We start from the raw sequence: 22,568 nt of genomic DNA, 5'->3' as shown, positions 1-22,568 counted from the left end.
TAATGCAAACATAAAATATGTTTGCATTATTTTAAATTTGGGGTTTTATTGTAAAAAATAGACACAAAAAAGAACATCAATACACCCTATAGTAAGGCTGCCTACAGTATAGAGGAAGCAGAATAAGCACTGTATTTTCCCCATCTTTCACAAAGTGTAGACTAGTGAAATTCTAGATGAAACAACGTCCAGACAGATGTCATAGAGAGCTATCAGAAACCAGGAGAATGTAACATGCGTGAAAGAAGAAAATCAAGGTAAGAGAAAACCTCCTATTAATCGATGTAGAAGTCCTTTATCTGCAGTTGAGCTTTAAAATGATGCCTTTTTTCCCCTCAAAGGAGCACCAGAGTGAAGAAACAAAAGCAAACATTAGCACTCGTTCTGATGAACAAAGAGCAGCCCAGAGGCCAGTTTTCCATTGCTTTTCAAAGGTTTTGGCCTCTTAGTAGTCTTTTATTGAAACTAAGCTGTGATGAGCTGGATCCACTGTTAGAGCAAATCCTCTGTACAGCCAACCCTGAGAGCTCAAGGATTACCAGACGTTGTCTTAATTGATCTGATTCTCTTCGTCCTGCTCCTCTATAAGGCCTTGAAGTATATCTTGTGATATTTCTTTAACACTTGGAATTTGACATTAAGTATTATGGTGATTTTTTTTCTCTCTCTCTCTCTACTTAAAATGAGTTCTGGGGAATAGCTCTATAAAAAAAGACTCAAATGACTGTTATGTGATTCACCCAACACCATTCATTAAAGAGAAGCGCCACCAATTTTACATATCAAAGTTTGTTTATAGGTCTTGGGAAGTGTCACTGTGTATGTGAGAAAGTTGTATAAAGCCTATAATGCCAGGGGGACTGGCACAAAATCTGATAAATTCCCTCAAGTGATATCACTTGAGACTACAAGTTTGAGAATGGAAAAACACCTGGGTCTGTGGTGTTAGTAAGACGTCAGGCTTAGCAGACCTCAGAAGCTCAATCCTTATCCGGGCTTGGGGCTAGGAGACAATTCCAATATTATCACCCTATTAAATCGCTGTGATCAGCTGTTATCATGCTCATAATTCTGGTGCAGAAGGGGCAAACTGCACCTGCAAGTAGGCTAAGAGGTGCACATCATTAATACATGCTACAAAAAGCAGGACTTTTGAAAGGGTGGAGAATTTCTTTTCCCGTTTCTGCCCAATAACCAATGCTGCTCTTCCATCAAGTCTAATCACGTAGCTTTTGTACCTAAAGGACAATTCACATTACGTCCATCACTAGCGCGTCTCACTTTGAGACGCCTGTGTGGAACATGAATCACCTCTGGAACCACAACGTTTTTTACATTTCAAGCCTATGTTTTTTCTCCCAGGCACCTTTAGTGAAGCATGATCTCCACAGGCAGCTGTTTATCTCTGTTATGACTGATCTGACTCCGTCGTACCACACTGGAAACTTTCTGGTTTCACTTTCCCAACACTCTACAGCAGTAAATATATACAATTTATTTATATTTTGATTACATCTGCTGAAACGACATGAAAACTATGACTGTCCAGTACATTTTATTCAGCCTGAAGAGGACACCTGCTGCCAGGGAGACAGGAGAGGGTAGTAGTATGGTCTCTACTACCCTGTGGTCCAGCTTAAAAACTCCCTTTCAGTTTTTGAGTTGTTTTTGAAATTCTACTTGTTTTTAAATCAGTCGTCTTTGACCCCAAATACGGCTAGAAGGAAGCCTCTCTTCAGTGAAATACACATGAAAGTCTGTTTGGAGTTTGCAATAAAGCACCTGAAGTATTCTCAGACTGCGAGGAACAAGATTCTGTGGTCTGATGGCTTCTGTCGAGCCTCGGCCATAAAGCCCAGATCAGTAGAGGGCTGCAGTGATGGTTGCGATAATCCTCTCTCTGAGCTCTGCAGGCAGTTCCTTTGACCTCATGGTTTTTGGTTTCTGATACAGTATGCATTGTCATCTGTGAGGCCTCCTATAGGGCGGTTTGTGTCTTTCAGCATGTCCAATCATTTAGTTTATTCTACCACAGGTAGACCCCAATCAACGTGTAGAAACATCTCAGCAAACTATCCAGAGAAACCAAGAAGCACTTATGATGTTGCAAATGGTCTGATCACCTTTGCCAGTGGGATATTTCAGTTTTTCTCTTTTTCACTCTGTCATTTTGAGGTACTGAGTGTAGATTTTATCTGAAAAAAAGGAATTTACAACATCTGGGACTGGCAACAAGCACGGTGATGCAGCTTTTAGGCAGTTGTCAATGGCACTTGTTACCTGAAATTTAAAGACAGGCTCTCTGTCTGTCAGTATATTTACATCTAGACTTAAACCTTTGAACAGTTTTTCTCTGAATAACTTTTATTTATATAAATTAAATGTTGCATATAAGCAAAAGTCTGTACTGTAACTGCTTCAAGTCTAGTCTAGTCGAGTAATACATTTATTTAAATGTATGAGTATTAAAATTGATGGCAACTCAAGCTTGTGATCTGTCCCTTTGTTGTTTAAGTAATACTGATTTAAGTTTCTGTCCCCCTTTTCCAGGACACCGAGATCCTCAACACAGCTGTACTCACTGGGCGTACGGTCGCCTTGCCAATAAAGGTAGTCACTGTAGGAACAGACGGAGCGGTCTCTGATGTAACGGAGTCAGTGGAGTGCAAGTCAACAGATGAACAGGTTATCAAGGTTAGTGGGGCATGTGTTTAAAGCAGCTGCTTTTCATTCCACTTTTTCCAATTTATCTTTGTCGCCTTTTGTTCGTGATCAGCTTTCTAGTGGTACGTGGGTGGGTGAGCAGTATGAGCAAAAACTATTTGTGATATAGAAGTGGGTTGCACATATTAGTCTAGGAAGCAGAGTCTGGCTTTAATCCAGCAAAGTAGACTGGTATGCCAGCAACTGAGCACTCAGAAATTCTTAAAAAAATAAAAAAATTAAAACCTGTAACAATTAGCAGTCATCTGGGAAAATAATTGAACCACCCTGCAGAAAGCATTTTCCCTGCATAATATCGTTTAGAAGTGTTTGAACTCCTGTTGACAGTATGTGTACTGTGTGCAGGGACACTTGAAATTGTTCACACCACTGACAACACTGTGAAGTTTGTGGTCTACCTGCTGTACCAACTGAATCCCAGTACATGCCTTTTATGTTGGGCACAACAATATTTTTAGCAAGGGCCAGAATAAATCAAATAATAGGATAAATTACAGATAGAACTGATTTAGAGAATCTATTTGATTGTGAGTGTCTCTTTTCCAATACCCTAAATAAATCAGGGAAAGAATCTGTTTACAGGTGAAGACATTAATTGAGATTTTAATGTACAGCGTAAACAGCTAAAAGTATACAGGAGGAGTTGTGTTGCCAGAGAGAGGAAGCAAAACTTCATTACCACTTGCCAATAACCTAAATTTGACGAACAATAAAAGTGACAAAATATTCGCTGTGATTTATTTCCCAACACAGGCGTTTAATCTCTGTAAGTCAATTTTCATTGGCTTTCCACAAAGTTGAGGTAATTAATCTAAAGCCACACTGAATTCTCTGGGAAATATAGAATTTGTTGTTAAAAGATAAATAAAATGTAAAGCTACTGCGATCCAGAAAGATGGTGGGAAAAGACTGAGCTTTTTATTGCAGCAACATGAGGTCTAATATTGGTCCCCATCTTATTATGCAAAAGTAGAAGAGAGAAGAAATCAAGTGAGTGAGATGAGAAAAGTAAACAGTTCTTAATTGTGGGTATGTGTGAGAGAAAAAGAATGGTGCTGCAAGTGTCTGTGTTATATTGAGGAGCTGGTTTTGTGTGTTTCTGTGTATCGTGCATGCATATCAGAGAGAAGAGAAAAGGCAGATCTCTCAAAGGGTTTAATTATCCACTGAAGTAGTACCACACATTGTGACGCTGACCTCGGTAGCGCACTCCCCTGCCCACCCATCTGGTTTGGGAACAGTAAGTGGTACCCCTCCTCTCTCCACCCTATTTTCAAAGGAAACTCGAAATAAATCACTCTGTGATCCGGGTGCTTCTTCGTCTTTCTTCAGAGTTTCACTCAAACTTTGGTTGTTAATCCTTATTATCTGCACCATGGACCTTTAAGGGTGACTTCACCCTAAAATAAGGCATCTTAAACCCTAAACTGTATGCTCCATTTTAGTGATTTTCTCTATTTTATCCTACTACACGTATGTGCTGCTTAAAGAGGCCATAATTTGCATAAATTTGGGGTTCTTGTTTTTTATTTTGTGGCTCTGCTGAAATAACTTTGGACGCTTTACAATTCCAAAACTTCTTGTTTTTCTTATAATTGCCCTTTTTGCAGTACCTCTTCTGACCCAGTGTTTGAAAACTCCTCAAACACAGTTTGAGTCTCTGGAACATAGCAATCTACTGCTCACAATAGTAGCATTGTTAGTACAGGAAAAATACTGTGCTCATAGACGAGCACGGCACAGTAAAAGACCCTTGTTTTACTACTGTTTTACCACTGTAATGTGAATACAGAGTTACAGTTTAGACTGACAGAAAGTGCACGGACTGGTCTTGCCAAGAATAATTTAAGTAAAATATCATTTATGTTCAGTTGCCCAAATTTCTAGAATAAATAAGACTAATTGTAACAAAATTAAATAAATTTACCTTAACCTTTTGAAAATGGCCACAGCTGAAATGATTGTCCCATTATGGCAATAAGAGAGTGAAAAAATAGTGTACTCTCAGGAACTGAATTCCCCGTTCCATTTTTTTCAGATATCGTTTCATCCATACACTGTAATGGATGAACTCTGAATTGTATTCTGTGGTGTCCTCATGTTTTTATGCCAATTAAGAAATTCAAAGTCTGCATGATTTTTTTTCTTTCTCAGAAACATGACATAGATTTGCGTCTGATTAAGTATATGAAGGGCTATAGATATCAGTCAAGTCCAAATGTTTAATGCAGTGCAGAAGATCTCACTTATGTTCCTGTGGTTATCATTTCCATCTCAGACAGCTGTTAATACCTCTCATAATAAAAAAAAGAATTAAAACAAAGTGAAAACAAGACTAGAGAATGAAAGGTAGAGATGGACTGGAATACACAGATTAAAACAGAGAAATGAGTGAACACAGATGAAAAATCCAAATGAAACTAGAGATGAGGCCTAAGAGACTCGATGAGGAGTGAAGTGGATTCCCTCAGCTCACTCCCTTTGTAAGGATCGCCTTTCAAAAACCACTGCACATTAGTGCATGCCACGTGTGCTCCTGTCCTTTCTCCTGCACTTGAAAATAATACTAATTTACATACAGTATTTATTTAATCTGTTCACCTCATCACGCAACACTTAGTCTACATGTACACCCATCATACTGCAGGGTATAATACTTTTATACCACAGAAGAGCAGTGTTCATATACTCTAACAAGACAAATGAGTTACATAAGTGAAGTCACAGTTTGGGTTTCCCTACAGGCACTCCACTCTAGAAATAAAAATAGATCTCGCTCCCATAGGCTGCTTCACTCTTTTGAAGGATAAAACATTTCGAACTGTAAGGAGTTGGTTCTCGTAGTAGCTATCACATGCACTCAAAGTATCAGTATGAGTGTAGCTGTATTTCCCTCCTCACGCAACGCTTGCATGTAAAAACCAGAATCAGATTATCTTACATGTTTTACATTCATTACAATGTTTTAGGTCAAAATGGCAGTTATATTCGACGATTTTAAATTACGTGGTTATTTTAAATGTAATTCAATGCAACAGTTGTTCTGAGTTGTAACATACGGTATTTATTTTCAATTCATTTGTTCTTAAATTATAAAACTTTGAGTGCACAACTGCTAGTGTGACCACAATGGGGCACTTTGTCTTAGTCTAGTAGCGAGTATCTGATGACTTGAGTTGATTATAATTATACCAATTAATATATTTATACCTGCATGGATCATTGAGCTATAGAGCTCCGGACGTCACCAGACTCATTCTGTTTATGCCGCCATATTGACAGGAACAGCATTGGTAAAGATGAACGGTACCAGTTTGGACTTGACAGGGTTTATTGTGTATTTTAGTTCCGACTACACTGACTGCTATCTAGAAAAACTTAGCAGATTACACATTTTTTACCCATTCCACATCCCTGAGGTGCCTTAGAAAAATATTGAAACAGCCCCACTAACCCAAACACCAGAAGTATTTCCTGAATCCCCATAGACTTTTTTTTTTTTTTTTATGTTAAATAAAATCTTGTCTGCTGGTGAGCAGACCAGCAAATTACCCTATTTACACAGTCTGTGTGCAAGTGTGCAGGAGGGGAGAAACTTATCAGCGACATCTAAAACACAAAGCATATTGTCACTTCATCAACGTTAATAATTGCAAAAGCAGTGAGCAGTGTGTGTAACTGCACCACTAGATGTAGCTAGTCAGGACAGTTATAACTATGTTTGATTTAAGTTGTTAACAATGTGATTACTGTAGGGAATAAATATCAATATATGCCATTAGGCCTTCAATTGATTTATCATGCACAGGCCTTAAAATGTTCTAATTTCTCATCATATCATGATGTCATATCAGCAGAGAAGTTAGACCATGAGTGTAGTTGTAGAGAAGTTTCCCCAACAATAAATTATGTAAGGTGAAATATATAATCTGGGTACTTATATGTAAGTGATCCTAACATAGCAATGTGAGCAAGTGAACTGTGGTGTCAGAGAAACACAAAAAGCAGGTTATGTGACAATCATCCCAAGCAGAGCGTTCATTCTCTCTGTATTCTTATCAGGTGTTTGGTGCACTGCTTTTTTTTTTAACAGTGTAAAAGGCAAACTGGACATGAGCAACAATTTTTAAAAAAAACATCAAGAGCTAATTCAAAACAATTTGTCCTTGTGTTGGTGCACCCTTATAACCAGGCTGAAAATTTCTATTAAGTCTGCCTGATTAGTATGTCACGTAACAACAACTACCTAAAGTGGCGAGTGTAGCAGAGTAGAGCAGAGCAGGGAGAGGAAGGGCTGGGCGGAGCCAGTCACTATGCTAGTGTGGCATCTTAAATTGCAAAGTCTTAACGCTTTTCGCAGTCTGGTTTCAAGAAGAAGAGTCCTTTCTGAAGCGAATACTGCATTACAGTAAGACAGTAACATGTAGGAGGTGCAGTAATATTGTAGAAGCACAGGGTTGTGAGTGAAAGAGTAGGAGTGATAGAGAAAAGAAAAGAAATGAAAGGGAGGAGGAGGAGAGAACTGACAAGCTTTGTTCTTCGGAGATAGGGGTTGGACTGCCATCATTTGAGAGTAAAGCTGCCACGCTATATGCAAAGGAGTGGAGACAGACGACAGTCTTCTTGTGGCTGGTTTGTCATAAAGAAGTAATTGTCAGTACTGAGGACATGTGCTGAAATTACTAGTTGTGCCAATCAAGCTTATGATGGTATTTGAGATTGAAATGAATTGAAATGTGAGTGATTGCAAACAAACGTCGATGACAGATTGTAAAATAGATTTGCTCTTCTGACTTATAGGAAAGAGGAACGCGTTTGATGAAGAGAATTTGGCGCTTTGAAGATGATGGCAGCCATTTCTGATGCTCCTGCTATATGATTTCTATAATTCCCCTATGTTGGAGAAGCATCTGAGTGGTGGCTAATTAGAGTTGCGCTTTCTACAACCATAATTCAGTTTGAGCGAGTGTTTTGTTCTCTGGTTGGATGAAACAGGTTTGTGTCTTTTCTAGGCTCCATCTGTTAAGTTGGATCGAAGTCACATATTAGTACACACACACACACACACACACACACACACATATTCACACACAAGAAACTGAGCAGACCTGTCACTTGAGGTTTCACTGAAGCAATGCCAAACCTTTCCACCCGTCAGCATTACAAAAGATGCTTCTGACGGGAAAAAATTCAAATGGACTTAAGAAGATAATCTAAAAAAGTGAACACTGAACTTCTAAAGCCATGATAAATGTTAGAAACATTACATTTAGAGAAATTCTTATCAAGAATCAGACTATTTTATCATCTTTTGCCCACGTAATCAGTCTGAAATGGATTCTGTTTCATCACTTTGTGTCTCTTATCTGTCTTTTCCACGGCTTCTTATTCTTCTTCAGGTGTCAGAGCGATGTGACTACGTGTATGTCAATGGAAAAGAGACAAGAGGGAAGAGCAGAGTGATGCTCAACTTCACCTACAGTTTCCTGAGTGCCCAGCTGGAGATGAGCGTATGGATGCCACGCCTGCCCTTGCTTATCGATGTGGCCGACCCTGAGCTCAGCCAGATTAAGGGCTGGAGGGTCCCTGTTAGTACAGGCAACAGGAGGTAACAGGAGCATCTATAATGCAGCATGTTATATAATTATTTTTGAAAAGACAGGAAGTGCAAGTAGTACTCATTGGTCCAGACACAAACTGAATGTTGGGGCTTTCTCCGTGGTGTGCCTATATATCACAGCGCAATTTGGCTTTTTTCAAATAGTCCCAGGAGAAGTCCGAATGTCTTTATTTAGGTCATTAACTTCAGAAGTGTTTAACCAAGCCTGCATTCGAGAATTCAAATCACATTCTTCACTCGGTAAAATAAATGGAGGCCACAATAAATTGGCTCTGTAGTGTTGTTGCACACATATGAGGCATAAAATGCAGGTGCAGCTGCAGAGTTGGTAATAATGAGTGTCTAATAATTCATAGGACTGGTCTCCCAAAAGGTACGTATTCTGAATAAGAAATGAAAAATTATTTTGAGCATTATTAGAGCATGGACAAAATTCCTCAGGCTGAAAAGTGACAGTTCACGAGAATCTGTGCAACACATCTAATAAAAAAAATAATAATTAATTAGCAGTTACTTTTAAGAAGATTAAAATACAAATAACCCCACTAAAGTAAAAATGAATAATGAGCGAAGCAAACTTCTATTTAAAAAAAAGCTATTATAATAATTCCCATTAACTGTGATCATACAGAGAGTGACTATGGTAAAGACATTAAGTGCTGAAACACTAGTGTGTTTAAAATGTAAAAAGGGAATTTAATTGTTTATGTACCCCAGCCTTTACCCCCTTTCATAAGTGCCAGTATATTACATTAATACAAAATTTATACTGTAAAATGCTGTTGTTGGAGATTCATTCAATTTAATAAAGAGTGAGAACGACAAGTCCCCATTCACAGCAAATGGAAATATTGCTGTCATTGGAAATTAAGGTAATCATGAGGTTAAATTATAGCTGTGAGGAAACTTTTCCCACAGAGTGAAACATTGTCACAAGGTACAATTCTACTTTCTTCCTTTCTTATTTAGCATTCAGAACCTGTATACACACATTCAATACATTTATAACACAGTATAATGCTTCTGCTCATTTTTTTTAAATATATCCTGCAAGAGAGTCACTGCAGTGTCGAGTCCTATACTGGGCCACCCCCCACAGGGTGGCACTCTAACACAAATACCCCCTGCTAACCATGCCTAAACACATTGGCCATGTCAAGTGCATCATAGCATTAAAAGTGCTACGATGCACAACACACATGATATGTGAGGCTTATGTGAAACATTATAGGAGATAAAAGGCAAAGAGCAAATGCAAAATGTTTACTTGGAGTACTGGCTGTACGTTTATCAGTGTATGCATGATCATTCACATAGACTGTACACATGTAAGCCACCTCATTACACTCCAGCGCCTTGGCTGACCACTCACTCATTGCTACAAACATGACCTGACCCCATGTTTCTGTTGCCAACCACAAATGTCACCTTGTTTTAGATTGCTGTCCCTTCACTGATGTGGAGTGAGGGAAGGGGGAGGGAGTGGAGGAAGGATGTTAGGAACTAAGCCAAGCCATTGGGCCACAGCATGCTAACCTGTCAGCCCGTTTTTCTGCCTGACCAGCCATGCCTCATTAAACCTAATGGAAACTGTCACTGTCACTCCCGCCGGCCACCTGACTGGTAGACAGAGAGTTGCAGGCAGAGCTTGAAAGAATAAGAGAATAAAGGTGAGAGTGAGAGATAGAGGGAGAGAGAAGGGCGGAGTGGTGGAGTTGAAAAACAGATTACAAGAAAGTCGAGTGAGAAATTGATGTGAAGAACATAGCGAGAGTGAGAACCTGACGTGCGGTATGAGAGAGATAAACAGAGAACAGCACAACAAAATAGACCTACTGTAACATCACTTGATAAAGAATGACTTACAGTAAATATGAGCTGCATGAGAGTGATGAACATGCCTTACAGCTATATCACTGTTGCTCTTCATCATCAGGGTCATTCTTTTAAGCAGATCCATGTCCTGAGGACATATTTTACCTATCACTGCAGCTCCCATAGCTCAGCTTGGAGACAAATATAGACAAAGATATAACATGTTGTTGTTTAAGGTGATGTTATAAAGTAGCCAGGGCACAGATTATGTCTACAACGGGTTTTAATGTCTTTTTGAAGAGAGACCTTTTAGCAGGTATAGTAAATCGGTAAAATTCAATATAACTCATTTCATAAAGTAGAGTTACACTTTTATCAAACATCTGGGTGTCTGGGAAACAACCCGTCTGGCTAAATTCATCATTACTTAGATGTTTTCCCTTTTTGCAGAATTAAAGTGGTTATTTCCTTTGCTACCTTCTCCCATATAACATTGGTCTGTTAATGTGATAAAAGGCTATATAAATTTGACTTAAATTGGAATGAAAATGAATCGAACAGAACTCCACTGCTGGGTTTGCATTCATTTGTTACCAAACATATCTTCTGAGATGGCTGTATACGGGCACATTGTGTTTGCCGTGGGCCAAATAAAAGGCAGACATACAGCAAAATATCAGCTGCCCTTTTAAAGAAAATGAGAAGGCAAGCAAGACGGCAGTTTGTTTCTGCAAGCTGTTTTTAATGGATTTTTGAAGACACTGGGAGCGTACAACTTCCACGAGGTCAGGCAAACCTGCAGCACAACTGCAGACAGTAGAGGCTTTCACTGCAGTAAATACATGACAGGGTTTACTCTGTGGGCATTAATAGCGATAAGGAGAGTTGAATTAAATAGTGTCATTAACCCTTTAGGTATATTTTACTCCTGAGAACATCTTTAAACACAAAGGGCTTTCAGTTCTTTTAACCTCAGAAACAACATGAAGTATATTAATTATTATACTGTCACCACCATATTATTCCCATTGCTCATCTGTCCCCTATTATCCTACTCCTTTAGGTATGAGAGAGTCACCGATGACAAGGACGACGATGGCCCTGCAGACAAGAGAGCAGAGAACAGCTGCACGGCCCAGTATCAGAGCACTACCCTGCGTGTCCTCACGCACTTTGTGGCAGAGTCCGAAGATCCAACAGGATCCACAGAGGAGGACGGGATGGGCCAGCAGAAATTCCTGCTGGGTAGTGACTGGCAGGTGGAGGTGACACAGCTAGTCAAGGATTCTCTCAGGGTGGAGGACCCGAAGGTTGCCCAACTGCTGGACGGCCAAGTCGTAATAGGACTGAGCACGGGAAACACCAAACTACAGGTTGTGTGTGTGTGTGTGTGTGTGTTTTAGCGATTTGTCATTCTTATTATTAAGTCTGACGTCATGCTCACATTTATGTTATGATATAAGTTGCTTCTGTTTTTTTTTTTACTCCAACCAATCAGCAGTGACTGACACATCTGCCCTGTCAACACAATTATCCATCGACACAGAAGCTGCGGCAGACATCTCTAGGAGCAGCTATGTAAACATTTGTCACGTCAATCAAACAAATGTGCTGATTTAAACGCTGTTACTTCAGTGAGTGCAGTGTGAGGGAGCTCGTCCATGCTTGCCTGCCGTTTGTTGGAGTAGTTTTGTGTCCCTACATTTCTGACTGTGACGCAGAAAGATGACATGACTTGCTCTTCTTGTTGGCTATCCAAGAAAACAGCCACCAGTGAGCACCACAGCAGATCAGATTAAAGCCACAAGGATTTCAATATCCAATTTAGCAACTCTACAAAGACATTTTGCCTCTTTAAACTCACTGTTTTGGTTTTAAAGCTCACATTTCCCTTCTCATCCATAATGTTTCCTGCAGTAACAGGCATCCATTTACAGCGAAAAGGCTCTTATAAACCCCACTGTATGGCAGCTATACAGCACGACACAGCAGACAGACGAAGTTAACAACTGGCGCATCATAGGAGCTAAAGCAGATATTTTTCATTAGGTTTTTAGTTGAGACAGATATATGTGTATATATATAAGAGTAAATATTGGACAGTATAGCCAGACATCTGAATCTGGATGAATGCTAATGTTTCCCTCTACGCGCCGAATACATAAAATATGCAATTCTTTTGCAAACCCATAAGCCATAACAGCTTTATAAAGCAATAGAGTCTGTTTTATTGTTCAGACTTTTTCCGAATTCTTCTGCCCCCAAGTGTCCAGAAACAAAGAATTAATGCAGCTTTAAGCAAGTCATTTACATTTTGAGACTGTGACACAATACATGCGCTACAAGTTTGGCCACAGTAAGGGAAGATTCAACAAACAACTACACCCACTGCATGGCACAAACACTTCATGATGACTCTCTCTCTCTCTGTTTCTCTCTCTCTCTCTAAAAAGCTGTGGTAGATCACCTTGCATTAAGCCTGACATTGATGACATTGAAAGAAGAAACTGAAGATGTGTGCAGCCAATTCTGATCATTCATTTTACTTCAGAGTAATCAACTGGCAGATTTACATCTGACTGCTGGATGACTGCTTTACAGGCCATAATTCATACTGACCTGAACCTCGAACAAACATAGTGGTAAAATTGCATCAACACAAAAACACTGCAGCTTGATGATGTGGATCCATTTGGATGTGGATCCAAATCAGCTAAGGCCGATTCACTTGTGTTCTAGGGTTTTGAGGTCACTGACCGTACACAGGTTTTTCAGCCTTTAGGTTTTTAGTTTGTCGTGCTCTTAATCAATTGAATGGCACAAAGTAGATTAGAAAGCATATATGCAATAAATATCTGCAAGTTGTAAATATGCCAAACATGTTTTTTAATAGAAAAATCTATTCATTCACTCACTCTATTTCATTTAAAGATACAGTATGTAACTTATTCTTAAAATCATAGATCCCAATTCAACTCATACTGTTGCTGACTCAGGACTATACTATGTCAAATTTGCTTAGTTCTGTTCAGTTTCAGCTTCAGGTTCAACTTTCTATTTGACAGTGGAGTCCAAGGGTACAGGGAAATCACTAATGAGAATCTCTAAATGTATATGGGGATTTTATTATTTAATATAATGTTATAAGATGTCTCTATGGCAATGAGAAAATAAACCCTGATGTTTTCAGTTCCCTTCTCAGTTGAAGCTAAGTCTAGATCTGACTTAATGAATCATAATTGCCATTGCCTGCAGTATAAGTGAGCATATCTCGCTCGGAATACAAAGTGAACATAGAGGTTAATTGTACCACTTAAAGCAGCCGTGATTTGATAGGGAATGTTTGTCCTATGTAATCAATAATTATTACCTGAGGTGTCAGTAATGTTTACTGCCTAGTCTTTGTATGCTGCTCAGCAGGTCTGTGGAAAAGTTCAATCGTTCTAAATGAAAACGTGCTCCTCATTTGGGACATAGCTTTGGTCTTCTAGGCTTAAAACAGAAAGAAACATTTAAACACACAAACACACTAAGCAAAGCAGAAATGTGTAAGATGAACAAATAATTCTATTCTTCAATGTTTGGGTGCATGCTGTTTCTGTTCTTCCATAGTATCTATTTATCTATTTATTTCTATTATTTTCAATAATTTATATTCGCTAAACCATCGCTAAATCATCGGCTACTGCAGTAATATATGAATTTATCTTTTCCAGTGTTACCTTATTGTTGAGTAATACAGTTCAAAGTGTGGCCTAATTTCAGCAGTCGATTGCTCATCTAATGTGTTCATATGCTAGTTGATCCCCAAATCCTGAGATGAGAGTTGGCTGTCAAACAGCACTGCTTTCACAAGATATGTTGTGAGGAGGTCAAACCGAGAACACACAAAACGTAAACATGGATATCATTGAATGGTTTATGTGAACTTCAGAGTTCCTTCATTAAAAGGCACAGGCAGTCCAATATTTAAATACATTATGCAGTAGCAGTTTCATTTGGAGCAGTATATTAAGAATTAGCCTGATAGTTAATGTTGGTAGCGATGGATTTAAAAAATGTATCAAGATATTAGGAGATTCTGTAGTGGCCATAGTATGTAATTGGTAGTTTGATCATTAAAATACTGGTATCTAAAGTGTATCAAGAGAAATGAATGGATTCTTTTAAGCACCGCCTTCCTCACATGTTAGCGTTAGACTACCTCAATGCAAAACACATTTTGCTATTAACCTTTACAAAGGTGTCAGTATGATAAGTCAGAAATTCTGGACAATGCTGGATTGTGTGTTATACTGTTGGCTGCACCAGAGTAGATCCAGGTGCAAATAGGATTTTCGTGGGGTCAGGCAGTTGAAAGTCCTTAGAGATTTAGATCAAAATCACACAAGAGCTTTGAATAGAATAGGAGAGAGCCTGGAAGGGGAGTCTGATTGCTCCCTGGAGATGAGATGAAACTCTGGAACTGGTGTGAGGAAGGGACATGTCATGTGTTGAAGTCTGGTGGGATAAAGTCACAACCATGGATGTAGGCCAAAGGCAGGACCTACAATCTCTAGAGGGGTGGAGGGGAGACATGACGTGTGTGGAAATTGGATGCAGCACTCTGATAAAGGACATAAGAAAGGATCTTACTACTTCCACAGAATCAAAGAAACGAGCCCTGACATTCAAAAAAGAGAGCAGTCAAGTCTTTAAAGTTGTTAGTACGTACTTAGGGTTATGGGGAGTGTTGATCTGTTTTATGATTTGAGGTAAAAGATTTATTAGAATGTTTTTTTTCTTTTTATGATTCAGTAGTATAACATCCTTTTTACTAAGTAAATAAAGTAAGTAAATATGATGTTTGTTCTTTAGAATAATAACAGTAAATTCCTGCAGACAGACTTACATGATCACATATAAACAGCCATGGTGCCCATATTTAACTCCATAGCAAGTAGTCCACGAAGCATGCCTGACTTCCAGAATAATATTTACTTCCATTACTTGTTATTGGCACAAATAATAGAAACAATACATCGCACACTTAATTCTTAGTGTGAAAAACTCAGCTTCCCAATCACTGAGAATCTGCCCTTATTACTTATTTTTTAAGACTACACTGACATTAGCTGTGTTCAATATTTAAGGGTTTTTGTTTCACCGTGTGGGGGGGCAAAATGGAAAATAAAAAAAGGTAAAGTAAAGGGAAGCACACAGGGAAAGGGGCTGTACAAATGAGGCTGTGATCGGTGCCGACAGATCATTATGGCTGGTAAATGCGGCCATGCGAGGGCGGCTAAGGGAGAGACTGGAGCCCTAATTGGAACGGATGGTAGGGATTCTCATCTCATAACAATATCACAACAATTTACATGCTTACACCTCTGGCAACTTGGAGGTGGGGAACGTGTTGAGATTTGTATGTTTGCATGTTAGTTTATGTGCATTTCGTATTATCACAGACTTCTTCATCTCTGTAGTCCTCGACATGTGATCTCTATTACTAAATATACAGTTTAGAATACAGAAGCTAATTTTGTTCAATTTCTTTTTCTATTTTCTTGACCAAGTACCTAAACAAAGTACAGAAGGAAAAATTTATTTGCAATTTGCAAAAACAGCACATTTAACTTGTGAACGTGATATAGCCCACTACCAGTCATAGTAATTGCGAGTTTTGGTCAATGGGAGGAAAGGGGTTGTGTATTGTAGAGCAAAATAATTCACAAAAGAGGTCCAGGTGGACAGAGGTGTCAACAAACTGACTATTTTTCTACTAAGAGCCAACACTGGTTTCTTTGCAGAGGTGTTAGGCAACTAAGTACAATTACTCAAGTACTGTAGCACAATTACTACTACTTAATTATACTGTAGTACAATTTCGAGGTACTTGTTCTTATTATTATTAGTATTTACATTTGTTACATTTACTTTTACTCTATTACATGTATTCTACAGCTTTAGTTACTATGCATTTTGAAGAAGCAGTTGTCAGTATACAAAGTGGTTAAAGTCAGTTTCACCTTTACAAACTGCTGTTTTTATTATTCATCTAACAACTTTTTTATAGGGTGCCAAGTTGTCTATAATTGATATTTGTTATTAGTATGCATTTTCTTTAACCTTCTTTTTTAATACAAAGTGTTGTTGTATTAGTGGAAAAAAGCCTAAATATCTTTTTAGGCAAATGCATATTTAATAAACCTCACCGCTTCATTTCAACATATCCACGACAGTGACCAAGCATGGCGCCCTGTACAGTGGCCACAGATTTCTTTATAGAGCAAGAAGTGACAAAGGCGCTCCTTTAGACACGAAGCCAACAGATTCAGATGCTGTCATATTTATGAAAAGGAGTGCATGACTGAATGGGGTTTAACTTTAATCAAGTCGTAACCATGACGACTAAGGTCCCCTAAACGTAATAGCAGACTTTCCCACAGGAAACTGCTATTCATTTCCCATTTCCTACAGTGACTTAACAATGGTTTCTTTTTACCCCTGGCTACAAGCACTGATTGACCTTAACTGTGGTGTTGATTGTAACCATGACATTAAGGACCCCTGAACTTCACAAAGTAGCAATTTCTACTCAAGTCAAGATCATTTTCAAACCTTAGCAAAGTACTTATTTCACCCTGAACCATCATCTTTTCCTAAAATGCAAAAGCATAAAAAAGAAGATATTTGTAACAGTTTTTGGGTCAACTGACAAATCACGTTCTGTCAAATTTGACATCAGACCAGAGACACTGTCTCTCTGACAGTTCTCTTTCTGAAGGGCAGTCACTAACAACATACTTGTTATTCCATTCAGAGCACTTTTGGAGCATACTGAGGGTATTTGACATATGGCAGTATCCTCTGATAATACATTACATATGCTTCTATTGTATTTTGGACTTACAGTACTTTTATAGACTCTCTACATTGAGATTCCATTATGTGTGTGTCAGGATGTGTTTTGACACCAATCTATTTTTGCTTCGTATAGTAGTTCTCCCCAGTGATTATTACTAAATTCACAGGAGGATCTAGAAAGCCATGGCTTGACAAAACTCCATTAAGTGTGCAGGCTTCAACTTGTAGGTCTCCAGGAACAGACATCAGACATCATCTAGAGTGACCTCACTGTCGACATGGCTGCTAGTAAATTGGCCTGCCTCTTCATTCACAGCAACAATATAATCTTGGAAGCTAATAGATTACCATGACTAGCAAGTGTTGGCTTGTGTTGCAGGTGCTGTCCCCTCTGACATCGTCAGTCCTGGCTGAGAGGAGCATCAGGGTGCTGGATGATAAAGTGAGTGTGACAGAGCTGGGACTGCAGTTAGTATCTGGACTCTCTCTGTCCCTGCAACTCAGCCCCGGGAGCAACAGAGCCATTGTTGCCACTGCAACCACACAGGAAGTTATTGAGTCACTCAAACAGGTATGACCCTACTTGTCCAAATATCCATCCATTGTCTTAACTGTTTGTCCACGTCAGGGTCACAGGAGTGCTGGAGCCTATCCCAGCTGTCATTGGACAAGAGACAGGGAACATCCTGGACAGGCTGCCAATTTATCACAGAGCTGACATATAGGGGCAAACAACCATAAACCCTCACATTCACACCTATGGGTAATTAAGAATCACTAATGAACCCAACATGCATGGCTTTGGAGGTGGGATGAAGCTGAAGAACCCACACAGACATAGGCAGAACATAGGAACTACAAACAGAAAGGCACATGGCTGACCCGTGGATTCAAAACCACTGTTGGCCTGTCTTGCTGTGAGGCAGCAGTGCTGACCACTGCAACCACTGTCCAAAGTTCTTGCAGTAATTTACACTATTGGTATATTAACCACCATAAGATGAGGGAGTGTGAAATCTTTATTGTACTATGCATTGTATTTGTTTTGCAAGTTCAGGGCCAAATCACTATTAATATTGTCTGTATCAAACCACTATACAGCTCTGTTATTTTGGTAGTTGCAGGTTCTCTTGAGTGTAGCTACATTCTGATTCCTTAGAGAGATCATTTGGTTTTTAGGAGAAAAGTTTCATATCTGCTATGTCCAATTGTTTCAATCAACCTTTCTCTGCATTGGGTTACTACTGTACCAATTTCTGTTTTTCTGTGTGTCAATATTTTAGGAGTCCCTCATCAGTGCTTGGCTCCAATTCAGTGATGGATCCATGACTCCCTTAGACAACTATAACCCTGCCCATTTTATCCTGGCTGCCACGTCTTTGGATCAACAGGTAGTGGAGGTGCAGCGCAGTGCAGCGTGGAAGTGGCCCATTATTGTTGCCAAGGGTGAAGGTCAGGGTTTGCTTGTACGTGTTGAAATGAGTCTGTCAGAAACATGCCAGAAGGGCCAAAGACGTGCTGTTTTAGCCACTGGAATGGCAAACATCCAGGTAAGGTTTGGTCAGCCAGAGGAGCAGTACAGGCGACCAGGAGACAGACGAACACGCCCTGATCCCCCATATTATGGTGGCTCTACGTCTGACTTGGAAAATGGGTTAATCAACCGGGGAGCCACTACTATTAGAGGCAATGTCCCAATGAGGCCTAGTGGGGGGCGTTTATCAGCGGACAGTGGGGCAAGAGTTCCAAATGAATTCTCTGAATATCCAGATCAAGCGGAGCTGCCTCGAAGCCGCAGCACTGATGAGGACTTGTTGCCATCCCGACGGGGCCTTACAGATCTGGAGATTGGTATGTACGCTTTACTGGGAGTCTTCTGCCTGGCCATCCTGGTTTTTCTTATTAACTGCATCTCATATGCATACAAGTACCGTAGCAAACAGCTGTCCATGGAAGCCCCAGAGGCAATGCCTCATGCTCATGACTGGGTTTGGCTGGGTCAAGAGGAAGGGCTATGTCTGCAGCAACAGCAGCAGGACGACCTGGGTGGTACCCTTGAGGAAGGTAGTCAGCTACTAAATGGAGGCATCCAGCGTGGTAATACTGGTGTGGGAGGATGCAGCTCGAGTGGGAGGGATCACAGGAGTGAGTCGCTTAACTCACCCACCACCAAGAGAAAAAGGGTGAAGTTTACTACCTTTTCCAATGTCAAGTCCAGTAATGGATGCCCTGTACTCAGCCCATTAGCACTAGTGCAGACCAGTGAGATAAAATGGGTATGTCCAGACATTGAGCTTGGGGACTCAAAGGATATTAGGAACTACATGGAAAAGCTGAATGAGAATGCAATTAAGAACATTGCATAGGAGGTACTGGGTGTTTTCAATGAACTAAAGAGAAACTCACCTGAATGCCTTCAGAACAAGGAGGAGAATGAGGGATGAAGGGATGAAAGGAAAGAGGAAAATAATGAGTGCAGAAAACAAAATGAGGCTGCTGTACCTCACCACAACAGGATAGTGCATTCAGCCTGTTTTCTTCCATGACTATGCTCAGAAAAGGTCAAGCAACGGACCACAGCAAGGCATGATTTGCCACAACACCGCAAACATAGTTATAACGGGAGGAATGTGAGCTTGATATTGTTGCTTAAATTAAATGTGTGTTCTTTGTCTTTGTTTTTCGGATTCAATTTACTTTCAATGCACCACATAGTTTGATTTGTTTTCATTTTAAAGTCATCATGTTTTAATGTTGTATCTGTTGTACCTTTTGAACCTTGTCACTTTTTTAGTTGAGTAGAGCTGCTGTATGGCCTGTACCACATGTCAGCAATTATACATTCTAGGAGAGAAGAGTTCAAAGCAATTTTGTATTGTATATAAATGCAGAGTTTGAGTTGGAAGTATTATTCTGTATGTATAGTAACATTTTGTAAAAGTGATGTTTGGTTCCGTTTGGTTTTGTTTTTAGATTTGTTGTGTCTCCAGGAGCCAGATCCATGCATGATGACATTAAAGAGGAGGCATGTGTGTCTGATCTGGTACCTGAAATGAAAGTGTGTAGATAACTAATACCAGTACCTCTGGAGACATGTCAGTTTAGTATTATTGCATTATGAAGCAGAGTTTTGGGTTGTTTTTTTAGTGTGTTAATATTATTAATTTAAGTTGACGTTTTGTTATCCTCCAAATTTTCCTTCTTTTGTTATTCTTTTGTATTTATGCCATCCCGCTGCCAAGTTTAAGTAGATTTTTTTATACTTAAATCCAAGAGCCGTGACATTAGAATTAAATTAGAACAAGTTCCACTTAACAGAAAGGCAATGCTCACCATCAAGAGTATCAATAGACAATCACATAAATAATGTATGAATCAGACCTTTCATTCATAAATCAGTTGGATGGCGTGAATTAGGTGGAAACACGCTTAATTTATGAAATAACTGTATGGCATTTGAATTCCATAACAGTGAATGAACAAGGGATTAACTGTAATAAAAGCCCAAATCTGACCTCTTCCCTTCTTTTGTCATATGTCAGTATTAGTCAGGCCCATCCTTTTATATCTCTGTTTTACAATTGGCTGCTGGACTAATTAAAACTGAAGATGACTCTTGTCCATCATTGTGTGATTCATTGATGTCATTCATTATATCCTTCCTTCAGTCTGTCTAGGTTTGTTCATCTCAGTGGTTTATTTGTATACACAGACAGTGGCTTCATCAAATATCAAAATGAAGTGCTGGTTGCTGTTGACAGTCGGTGCAGCTGCCAGCTCAAGCAGGAAAGATAAGTTATCTTGCACCTATTACTGTGCCACCCTGAGCCACCAATAAATTCCAATACCTATGTGTTTTCTCCAGTAAAAATATGAGTGTTAGGGATTTTATCATAAGACAAAATGATGAGGTAAATATTGTATCTTTCCCATTATTTGCATTTAAATCACAGTGATAACTACGAATTAAGTCCATCCAGGTGTGAATTAAGAAAGGCTTCTTATTAGGGTCAGATGTTACTGTGCCACTTAGCGTCTCCATAGATGCTATTAAAAGCACAAGCTATTTTAAATTTAAAACAGTTGGCAGACAGACTACTAATTAATACAAATTTTAAACAATATTAGTGAAAGAAAAGAAGCAGTGAGCTGGTGAAAGAAAACGACATAAGTCCAACCCATAAGTCATGTTTTATTCAGTAACAGGCAGGTATAAAGTGTAATAAACATTTGTATCAGCATTTAGCACCATGTAATAATACCTGGGAGCATTGTTTGCTGCAGTTAAAAAGGTTCTGGGCCAAGTACACCAGCACTCTAAAGCCTAAGCCACTCAGACAATTAGTCTTTTTCCACAAGATCACAGACGTGCTCTCCTTTCTGAAAGGGCAACCTAATTAGAGATTACTTAGTTCAGTCTTATTACATGTTAATGTGGCATTTCCTATGCAATTTGTCTTGCCCACTTACTGTACCTATGAATCTACTGAGATATAATTTGCTGCCTAATTATAGCCAGTCCAAAGACCTGTGCCTCGGCGATGTCCTGAGAAAGCCTAAAGGTTAGAAGCGTTTTATTTCACAAAAGAAATAGTGCTGCTTTATCTACAATCCTGACCTGCGAGAGTGGTATTATATAAACATCAATATAGCTCAGCAGAACAGCGTGAAAGGCGCAGGTCAAGTGTTAGCTACTGTTAGTGAGTTTCTGACCCTGCAGCTATTCCCATGTCTTGTTGTCACCTCGCAGTCCCACAACTCAGGGTCAACACTTGCCCCCTGACCTTCCTTTCACCCCCCATTGCTCCTCCAGGCAATTTTTTTTTCTGTCGACTTTTGTCAACAACTTTTGTGCTGCACGCTCTGTTCTATCCCTTCTACACAACAAATCAAAGGTATTATAGAGTCAAAACTGTGTCCCTGTTTCGCTTCTTTTATCCATTTTCCAGCAGTGTTACTAACATCCTCAGTAGCTATTCTTATCACACTGGACCTGAGATTTTTCTTCATGCGACTGTGGCTCTCCAAGCTGCTACAGCTGCCTTTCACCCCTCAGCCATAACCCTCTAAGACTTTTGCCTGTGTCATTGACACTGAACTGCTGGTACTTGACATGGGGATCTCTCGGTCTACATTCACTAAGTGACAGCTCCTGTCAGGTATAATGGAACAGACCCCTGTCACCAATATGAGCCATCCCCACTGACATTCACTGTGCCGATCACTAGTTATCCCATTTCACAAAATTTCCTTCCATGCCTATGCCAACTATCCTCAACACAACTGTGTCTTTTCTCCTTTCTCTTTCTTTCCTCTGGGGCGAGTATCACAAAGTACAGCACTGATTTCCCCTGTCAACCCATCACCCCAAACCCATCTCTGTCACTGTTAGAACAACTGTGATGACTCACAAACTGACACAAAATGACACAACATCTCGTGTAATTCCACACAGCTGACCTTTATCCGGGATTTACAATGGACCATATGTTGTACTGCAGGTTTGCACTCTAGAAAAAAATTATTCTTAAAAAGGGGTTCGGGAACCCTTAGCAGGCTGTAA

General features: G+C 39.6%; 1 protein-coding gene across 1 annotated transcript in view; it reads left to right on the top strand.

Moving 5' to 3' along the window:
• Positions 1-19,877, top strand: part of LOC113148375 (transmembrane protein 132C-like) — an 81,024-nt gene extending 61,147 nt beyond the window's left edge. The window contains 5 exon segments of the mRNA XM_026340064.1: positions 2,551-2,694; positions 8,124-8,332; positions 11,232-11,532; positions 17,385-17,576; positions 18,289-19,877. Of these exon segments, the coding sequence (XP_026195849.1) occupies positions 2,551-2,694; positions 8,124-8,332; positions 11,232-11,532; positions 17,385-17,576; positions 18,289-19,371 (1,929 nt within the window). The 3' untranslated portion in view covers positions 19,372-19,877.
• Positions 19,878-22,568: the final 2,691 nt, after the last annotated feature.

This window comes from Anabas testudineus, chromosome 22 (assembly GCF_900324465.2).
Source record: "Anabas testudineus chromosome 22, fAnaTes1.2, whole genome shotgun sequence".
Classification (NCBI taxonomy): Eukaryota; Metazoa; Chordata; class Actinopteri; order Anabantiformes; family Anabantidae; genus Anabas; species Anabas testudineus.
This window is presented reverse-complemented; position numbering and strand designations above follow the sequence as displayed.